This window comes from Aplysia californica, unplaced genomic scaffold (assembly GCF_000002075.1).
Source record: "Aplysia californica isolate F4 #8 unplaced genomic scaffold, AplCal3.0 scaffold00156, whole genome shotgun sequence".
Taxonomy (NCBI): Eukaryota; Metazoa; Mollusca; class Gastropoda; order Aplysiida; family Aplysiidae; genus Aplysia; species Aplysia californica.
In genome coordinates this window covers 982372-992840 of record NW_004797426.1, presented here as the reverse complement: position 1 = coordinate 992840, position 10469 = coordinate 982372, and the positions used below count along the sequence as shown (strand labels likewise).

The 10469-nt window shown below is 44.5% G+C and overlaps 1 protein-coding gene across 1 annotated transcript; it reads right to left on the bottom strand.

Moving 5' to 3' along the window:
• Nucleotides 1-2984: 2984 nt before the first annotated feature.
• LOC101864688 (zinc finger protein 271) lies at nt 2985-10178 on the bottom strand. The gene is made up of 2 exons (XM_005097523.3): nt 10018-10178; nt 2985-8873 (listed from the first exon to the last, which is right to left on the bottom strand). The coding sequence occupies exon 2, from the start codon at nt 8781-8783 to the stop codon at nt 5859-5861; it is 2925 nt and encodes a 974-aa protein (XP_005097580.1). The 5' UTR covers nt 8784-8873; nt 10018-10178; the 3' UTR covers nt 2985-5858.
• Nucleotides 10179-10469: the final 291 nt, after the last annotated feature.

Genomic DNA, 10469 nt, shown 5'->3' with positions numbered 1-10469 from the left:
TCTGAAAAAGTGTGGGTGGACATAACCTCAACATACTGAGATCACATTCAATGATACTACCGTGGAAACCTGATATAACAGGGGGAAAAAGCGGGTTTAAAAAATTCTGGTTCTTACCAGATTCTTGTTCTTACCCGGCCTGTTATACATGGTTCCATTGTATTTTTCATTGCAGAAGTAGAACAAACCCATCAAAAACTACTGGATGGTGTGGCATATATACCATAGCACACGAACATGAAAGAACAGGGTCTGGCACCCAATATTTCAAAACCGGAGGGCATGGCCATTTCCCAAAAAGCTCGGGGCCCCCAATCTACGAAGTAGTGGGCAACAAATCAAACAAATACAAGTGAACAAGTCCAAATACCTGGGTTACATGATGAGATTCAAGGAAAATGTACATTAATATATATATCAAAAATATCAGAAGTCCAAAGACGAATACCTACAGCAAAAGATTCTTTTTTTCCCCTTTGGTAAGTGTTTTACGGCACTAGCAACGGCATAAGGTCGTATGAGCGCGCGGGGCACATTAAACATTTTCAGTTGGTAGGAAATTTTGAATTTTGGCCAGGTGGCGGCTGAAGCCTACTCTAATCTATTTTAGACCACCAAGGGATCTTTAACATGCGCAACTTGCACACGGGACCTCCGAGATTTTTCGCTCTCGTCCGAGAAGGCTAGGTGTAGATCTTTCCTACCATAAGATCAGGGATGTGACTGAAAGACAGCAATAAGAAAGAGCCAAGGAGTAACAGTAGAAAGAGTCAGGAGCCCAGAGGAGAGGGCAAAGAGGAGAAGGGGTGGAGACGAAATTCCTTATAACAGGTGTGAGTGCTAGACAGTCGATATCAGTATAATAATATATACTAAAAGAAAATTAGAAGTAGGAGCAGCAGAAATGTGGTGGATAATATTATCCTCATGAGAATGCTAAAAATATCATGGAGAGAAAAGAAGACAAACTAAGAAGTCCTGCCAATGTGGACTCTAGACAAGCCATCTGATGATGATGATGACGAAAAGATGATGATATAGGAACAGTATGTGTACAATAAATAATCAATAACTACCACAAGCAGCATGCGTCCCTTTTTGATACAATAGTACCAATCAAACCAGTTGATAGGATTGGACAAGGGACACAAACATAAAAACAAAACAAACAACCCAAAAAAAACCCTACTAAACAAACAACACTATTATAGTTTGTGCGTAGAATTATAATTGTGTTAAAGCAAGGAGTCTACCTGAAAATTTTTCTAATGTATGTTTTTCACCCCCATACCCACACAACAGTGTGATGAAAAACAGGTGAACAAATCAGCCCTTTCAAAGAAAGAAATAAAATGTGAGGTAAGGTGGTGAAATCAGGCGCTCGTGAGGAATTAAAAGAATCCACACTCAGTACCAGAAACTTGTGAGAAATCCGCTAAGGAACAGGGACTCTTTACTTGTGTTTCTTCAAAGTGAATTCACTTTTCTAAATCAAACAGTGAGCGTAGAAACACTTTCGACTTCAAACGTGGAATTTGAGGATAGTGTGGTTGTGAGTGATGACATTGTAGACCCACCAGTGAAGACAAGATCAAGCTGTCAAACTTCTTGTGTGTCAATGGAGAAGTGTAATTTTTATAGTTTATTCAAATCTTTAAAGGACCAGAAGAAGAGAACTGTTCAGCTCCAACCACAAAGCCAGTGCTGAAATGAAAAAGTCTCACAAGATTCGAACTGCTCATCAAAGGGAGAAGAGACATAAAGAACTGGTAGTAGGAAAACTTCAGAGGTCTCGTAAGGATGTGAAGCTAGAAAATGATTCATCGTCAAAACAAAATGATTCATTGACAAAAGAAAATGAACGATTAAGAGTGAGAAATGCAAAGTTAAAAAAGAAAAATGCATCACCTCAAAAGGATTTAGACAAAAAATCAAGTTGCAAAATTGTTCCCTGGAGCAAATGATTCAGGAATGCAGACACAAATTTAAGGAGGTAGAGAAACAGCTGATGGACACAAGCAAGGCAAATGACTGCATGCACTGTCTTGCTAGTGAGAGAAAACACTCTGAAAGTGTTGAGATATCTTCAAAAACCGGAAAAAGATACTCGGTGGATATGGGCACATGTGTTTACCAAGCCCTGCTGTGTGATGTCCCTGTTCAGCATTGAAGACCATTCTTAGATGGCATGATGTTTATTCTACAAGAAGTAACATTTTCGTTAGTACCAAGCGCACAAGTGGCATTATAATAATGATAAATCTATGGCATAATGATAAATCTATGGCATAATGATAAATCTATGAGCTCAATATTCTGGCATCAATTCAAACTGCAGAATTTCTCCTCTCCCATCGTCCTTTGTGTCTATCATGGGATGCAACGACTGTGGATGGCTCGTATGTAAATGAAATACATGTTACAGCAAATGCAACACCATATATGTGCCTCGATGTGTGTTATCTACCAGGTGGAAAAGCCTCAGACTATGTGACCCATATAATGGGCTGTCCTTGGTGAAGTGGCAGCAATTTGGGCCAAGTTTCACGGGAAACCAGAGGGAGAAGTTCTTGTGGCCATCAAATCTAACACAACCTCAACTTAAACTGATTGTGCAGTTGTCAATTTATGAGCTCGGTATTCTGGCATCAATTCAAACCACTGAATTTCTCCTCTCCCATCGTCCTTTGTGTTTAGTTTATCATGGGAAGCAAGGACTGGATGGCTCGCATATTAATGAAACACACATGTTACAGCAAATGCAACATTGCACATGTGCTTCCATGTGCGCTATCTACCACTACCAGGTGGAAAAGCCTAACAAAAAAAATATGGTGAAATGGTATGGGTTTAACGCCACTATCAACACTATTAGGTTATTTAAGGGGGCGGGACCTCCTAGTTTAACGTCCGTCTCCGATAGGACCGAGCCAAGTGGGAAGTTCGTGTGAAGTGCCTTTCTCAAGGACAACGTCGTACTGAGCTGAGGTTCGAACCCCTGAACCCGCAATCTCACGATTACCAGTCCGGTAGCCTAACCACTAGGCTACCAACACCACTGGAAAAGCCTTAGATTACATGACCCATATAATGGGCTGTCCTTGGTAAAGCGGCAGCAATTTGCGCCAAGTTTCACGGGAAACCAGAAGGAGAAGTTCTTATACATAAGGCCATCAAATGTAACACAACGTGCACTTTAACTGATTGTGCAGTTCTGACTTCTTTCGTGATGAGACAACTATGTCCTGACATGGACTCCCAGCTGACCCAACTGCACGCCAACGTGCACTCCCTGGATTATGGGATACCATCTCAACTGAGGCAACTAAGTTTGTTCTTTTTTTACTAAGGCTCTCACGGCCTGGACGGCAATCAAACGATTGAAAGACGGTGCTATGGCAAGAGTGGAACTGCAGCAAATCTCAAAACACTTTTCAAGATGATGATTTTTGATGACGGTGTTGATGATTATATGCAAGTTGCCGTCCCTATACTATGACGAGGATAATGGAAGTTGTCGACCATTGAAAAGAGGGCAGAACAATTCCCTTTTTCAATGAGAACCTGCCGGGCGAGGACTGGCTGTTGTCCTTCATGACACGGCACAAAGACTGTGGGAAAACCCGTGCCTGTGAGAACATCGCTAAAAAGAGAGCAGGTGTGTCTGCTGACACTATCAAAGACTACTTTGACGAACTCCAAAAGACACTTGACGGCGTTCCTCCCACACACATCATCAACTACGCCGAAACCAACCTTTGACCTTTGAATGAGAGCCAAACACCTAAACCTTTTGACCAAGGGAGACCTCCGCCACTGTACAAACATGTGATTAATACGTCTTATTGCCACCATAATATACAACAGTGAGGATGGCATCTGTATCATGTACAGAACTGACGGCAGGCTCTTCAACATCAGGCGCTTCCAGGCCGTTACCAAGGTGAAAGTAAAGAAACAGTCATCAGTGAACTTCTCTTCGCCGATGACTGTGCACTCAACGCTAGCACAGAAGAGGGTATGTATGCAAAACGAAATGAACTGTTTTGCCTTAGCCTGTGACAACTTCGGCCTCACCATCAATACCAAGAAAACCGAAGTCATGTACCAACCAGCCGCCGGACAACCACACACAGTGTCACAAATCATGGTGAAGGGACAGAAACTCCAGGTAGTTGACCACTTTACCTACCTAGGCAGCATACTTTCACGAGCCGTTCATATAGATGCTGAAATTAACACCAGAGTTGCCAAGGCCAACGCTGCCTTTGGGAGGCGTCGCAAGAATGTCTGGGAGCACAGAGGACTCGGCCTCTCCACAAAGCTGAAGGACTAGCCGGCAGTGGTTCTTACCATCATTCTCTACGCCAGCCAGACCTGGACTGTCTACAGCAGACACGTGAAGCAGCTCAATCGATTCCACCTGAGCAGTTTCCATAAAACCTTCCAGACACTGCGGTTTAGAGCGAGCCGGAACCCCCAGCATCTACATCATCTTCCACAAACGCGAGCCAGATAGGCCGGCCACATGGTCAGAAAGGTGGACATCCGGTTGCCCAAACAGCTGATGTATGGAGAGCTGCTACATGGCAAGCGCTCAAGCAGAAAAAACGTTTCAAGGACTGCCTCAAAGTCTCTCTAAAGAAACTTGGAATCCTGAACGACTCGTGGGAAACGCTGGCCCAAGATCGTCCAGCGTGGCGCTGCAAGCTAACAAAGGGAGCCAAAGCAGCAGAAGCCAAGTGAATTGCAGAGGCCAAACAAAAACGCATCATGCGCAAGTCTAGCCCTTCCTCCACCACAAGTCCAACAACAGACTACCTGTGCACACAATGTCGAGGAACCTACAGAGCCCGGATAAGCCTCATCAGCCATCTCCGGACCCACAATCACCATCAACAGACTAATTTGTGAAGTCATGGTCATCTTCATAAGCGAAGGACGAACAACACAACATATACAAGTGTCAACTTTTGGACACCAGTTTTTGCTCCTCTTAGAAGGAAAGAGTGGAGAAAGCCCCTTGAAAGCAACAGACAGACCCATCCATGATCACCTTTTGGGGGGCATTTGTGTCTTAGTTCTATTTGAAATAAACAGTCAGTATAGACCGTTACAAGTCATTTCAGCTTAAGTCTTGATTCTGTAGAAGGCATTTTAATTTTTGTGTCTGTGACAAGTCTAAATATGGGCAATGTCATCCCTTCTCAACACGTATAGAACTTTCTGCTAGGATGTTGTGTCTCTCTCAGCCCGAGTAGGCCCTGACAGGCAAAATGGGAAGCCTGTTTCCTCAATTATCTAACTTGTGTCGATGGGGCGTAAAATATACCTCTACATTAAAGAAAAGTTTTTCAAAGAATAATCGTGATTTGAACCCGGAACCTTCCAATACCGTACATATCATGACACACTCTACATTTTCTACTCCCAGAAAGCCATAATTATCTGCCTCAGCATTGCACAAACTTAACTATACGCAGATGCTGAAACACAATAAGAGATCAAAACGTTTTTTCCTATAGTATATAAAATGTTCGACTCAAAAAAAGGAACACGAAGTATTTTCGCAAATAAAACGCCTCACACATGAAAGCAGCATGGGGTAAATATCGAAGTAGGCAACTGGTTACTTCTGGTTTTGCCATGTGCAGCTTGAACAACACTACACACTCATATATCTTTCAAAATGTAGTAGAACACACATTTCTGCAGCTTCAAAGTCAAGAAAAAGTCAATAGGATGTATATTCCACATGTATACAAACACCTTTCCATGGGATTCCCAAGTCTCTTTTGAACACATATATATGCCACCCTCTCTATACCAAACCATGCCAAAATGTCCCGTGCACAGCTCTAGAGCAACACAATGTCATAGGCCACCTCATGGGGAACATCCTCGTCCTCCAGCTTCGGCTCAAAGATGACCTGACCCGGCGCCGCCGTGACCACCACGATCTCATGGGTCCTCATGTGGCGCTCCAGCCGGGAGGCCGAGGCGAACGTCGCCTCGCAGAACGAGCACTGGATGAGCTGCTCCTCATCCGTGTGTTTGAGCAGGTGTGTCTCCAGGTGGTGGAGCCGCTTGAAGGCGGCCGAGCAGAAGGTGCACTTGTAGGGCTTGCTGGTCGTGTGCCGGAGCATGTGCGTCTTCAGCATGGACTTGGTGGTGGAGGCGTACTCGCAGTGGTCGCACTTGTACGGCCGCTCGTTCGTGTGTTTGCGACGGTGGATGGTCATGTGACTGCGCGTGTAGAAGCCGTCGCCACAGACATCACAAACAAAGGGTTTCTCTCCCTTGTGGTAGCGTTCGTGAGCTGTGAGCGTGCCTTGCTGGCTGAAGGTCTTTGGACAGAAGCTACATTTGTACGGCTTTTCCCCTGTATGTCGACGATAGTGCACTTTCAGAGAGTTTTTATTCACAAAACGCTCTCCGCATACCTCGCACACATGATTTTTCTCACCTCTGTGCGCACGCATATGGTACTCCAGACCGCGTTTTTCCACAAAACTTTTCGGGCACAAGGAACACTTAAACTGGAGGTCTTTGTTGTGAAGCTTCAGGTGCTCCGTCAGCCCCTTTTTGATACGAAACCCTTTACCACACGTGTTGCACACAAACGGCTTTTCTCCTGTGTGAATGCTAGCGTGTTTGATGAGCCCCCATTTGGTGATGAAAAGTTTATCGCACACTTCGCACTTGTGGCAGTTTTCTCGGGTGTGCAGATTCATGTGGGAGGCGAGCGTCTGCTCTCTGAGGAAACCTTTCTGACAGACAGAGCACTTGTACGGCTTGATTCCCTGGTGGACCAGCATGTGGTTTTCCAAGCTCCTCTTCTCGATGAACGTCTTCGAACACAGCGTGCACCTCATCTGCTCCTCTGGGTTATGAATCTTGAGGTGGGCCACCAGGCCTCCTTGCAAGCGGAAACTTTTGCCGCACACATCGCAAATGTGAGGTCTCTCCCCGGTGTGCACAGTCTGGTGAAGCTCCAGGTGTTTGTTACTGACAAATGATTTCTCACACACCTCGCAGCGGAACCTGGAACTTTCATCGTGCAGTTTCATGTGATTGGACAGGCCCTTCTCTCCGTAGAAACCTTTGCCGCACACATCGCAGAAGAACGACTTTTGGCCATTGTGCTTAGCCATGTGACTGTCCAAACAGCGCTTCTCAATGAAAGATTTAGGACACAGATCACACTTAAAAGGCATTGTTTCTGGATCGTGCAGTTTCATGTGATATTTCAGCCCGGACTTTTGCCGAAATTTTTTACCACAAATTTCGCATGAGAACTTTTTCTCACCGGTGTGTATATCTAAATGAGCCTTCAAACTCTGCTCTGAGATAAAAGCTTTCTGGCAATGTCCGCACTTGAAGTCACGTTCGTTGTTATGCAACCTAGAATGCAATTCAAGATTCCTCTCAGTAGACAAATGCTTTCCACACAGTGAACACACAAACGGCCCCTTAGCCTTTTGAGTCCTATTTGTGAGTACCTTCTCATCAGAATCCCCTGGACCTGACTCCCTGCGACTATGGTCATTGTGCTGACCGTTGAGTTCGTGACCCGATGTTTCAACGTGCTCCTCCAGATCTTTTTTCAAGTGAAAGTGATTGCCACAGATACCACAGGCGTATGATTTATCTCCTCCTGGGTGAAGAGCAGTGTAATGAGAAACCACATCAGGAAACGTTTCAAACTCCTCACCACACATGTCACACATAAAGGGTTTCTTCTCGCCACTGTCTGCTTTATCCAGGTGGTTCCCCCAGTGAACAAGAAACTCGTCGCTACACTGGAACGTTTCCCTGCACACTGAGCACATCATTGGGGGAGCAGTGGACTCTTGTGCCGGGGTGTTGGAGTCTCCGTTACCAGTCGTGGCAGAAGATAAAACTTCCGGTTTCAACACATTCTTTATCCACTTGGTCACTTGTTTTGCATCGGAAAATTTGGAGGAAACTCTGACCTGACGAGAACTCCTCCGAATCCCAAGCCCTTCACCGTCGCGCTGATCAGTTTTTCCAACTTCACTTTTCACCTTCACAATTTCGGACTCTGGCTGTCTTTCCTGCAACACTCTGGTTACCTTCTTTTGAACGTTTCTCTTTCCGCCTCCCTTGGGCCTCCTGTCCGGCACCAGCTTCTCTCGATGAGTTATCCCCCCTCCTTCCCTCTTGCTGCCACCAGCAGAGCCAGTCAGGGAATTCTCTTCTGTCTTATCAACGTAACCCACGGACTCTCCTACACCATGACCTTTTCCCTCTGGGGTATCACACACGACACTGCTGCTTGTGGTCGCATGTTGACGGTTTTCATCAGTCTTTGCCAGATTGTGTGGTAAAACTGTGCCAGCCTCCCCAGACATGAGGGCAGCAGGACCCTTGTACACTTCTTTACCATCAAAGTTTATCAATGTGTGGGCCCTCGTGGTAGTATCGCTAGCCTCTATTGGCTCCGCTTTCATGCTACTCTCTGCCCGTCTAAAGCGCTCGTACATGACAGCAATCTTTGGCAGGCACACTTCCTCCAGCTTCCACAGAAGGTAATTCAGCTTGATCACATCGCCTCCAAACAGTCCACATTTCTGGAAAAGTTCCGAAGCGTAACTCCCCCCTGTGTCATACAGCAACGACGTGCCAGCATTGATGAGCGAGACTTCCGAGCCATCGGGGGTGTGCGAGATGTATGCCTTAGAAGTCTGAAAAGTTCCGTAGAAGCTTTGCCAGGTTTCAATACAAGCAGACTCGTCCATATCGGTAAAGCTGGAGTCCATCGCGCAATGTTTGAAACAGCTGAGACAGCTGGAAAGCGTAGTTTCATCTATTACAGCACAGCCATACAAGCCAGAGGCATGGCAATTGACCTGAAAATGAAGGAACAATAACATTTTTTACACAGGTACATGTGCAAGATTGAGGTGGGTTTCGTGAAAGGGTGTGGATATAATTCTAAAAGTTTGTAGACTCATTACTTTATTCTTGTTTTGACTTGATCTATAATTGTAAATTGAATGGGAAATCAAGTAAAACATAATCAGGGATACTACTGGGATTTTTTAAAGTAAACTAAAAATGTATGAAATTGTCTCTTTGCAGATTAAACTAATAAGGGGTTAAACAGAACACTATGTCCCTTTTTTTCCCACCTCAGCGAAAATAAATTTTTTTTTTACATGAGGCATGAGGCGGCTGGCATAACATTTTCATCTTTAAATTTAGCAAAAGCTTTGTCAAATGAAAGTGGCTATTCTCACCCGCCGGAAGTTCTGGCAAGATCAACTCCTCCCCTCTTTTCTCTCTCTCTCTGTCTCTTTCTGAATACTGTCTATCGGTGTGGACGATCAAATTGACCAAAACAAAGTTAAAAAATGATGTTAAAACACAAAAAAGTAAATTAATTTGGTTGTCTACAAAGATGCTACGGCTATTTAACTTTTCGAATCGAGCCGAACTACGCGGGTCGCCATTTTGTTTTGCCCGGAAATTCTCGCGCTACTCCTCTCTCTCTTTCTCTCTCTCTCTCCACTGCCCACAGACAAAACTGTACGCTTTTAGTAGGCTACAGTTGTAATGGAACGTTTGTTTTTTCTGTTATCACAGTGTAGAATTCTGTGGTTTAGGGTGAACGCAAAATTTGGTGAACGCGCACCAGGTGAGAATAGCCACAAGACTCGCCTGCACTATTCTCACTCCGGGTGAGAATAGAGTTACTCAGAGTATAGAGGTGGCCTTGTCAAATTTAGTTTTGACCCCACCGACGATTACTTTTGGTTTCAAACGATTACTTTTTGATGTGCGTGCCGATATGGAGAGATAGTCTATCAAACCTAATTTTAATTGCAAAACAAAACATGAAATCGTGGTAAACTTCAGGGGGTCATGCCCCCCAGCCCCAGAAACACCCCATGTTTAGTTTTTGTTTGTTTTAGTTTTAGGTCATGCCCCTCTGAAACCCCCCTTGACTTGTTTAAAAACAAGTGGAATTTTTAATCCTAGGTTATACAATACCTTATCCCTCGAAACAAATACAAGGCACGGGTTCACTCGGACTTGACCAACAGCTGAGGCAGAATCCAACTGGAGTCTAGAGTAGGAGTAGGAGTATAGATTTAGATCTAGACCTACCGACTACCGACTACCGACGCTTGACGCTTTCGTTCGTTCTTCGGAAAGATTCAGATAATAGTCAATTTGAAGAAACATCGGAACTTAAAAAATAGAAACTTTGGATTTCCGGAAGTATGTAAAAACGAAACATTGTGACTAAAAGTAATTGCCCTTCTTTATAACGAAACAAAACTCGCTCAGACCACTCATCTCTGTTAATATTCTCTTCGGGGAATACAAAAATAAATAAATTCGCGCGCGCGTGTGTTTATGTGTGTTGTGTGTGTGTGTGTGTGTGTGTGTGTGTGTGTGTGTGTTGTGTGTGTGTGTGTGTGTGTGTGTGTGTGTGTGTG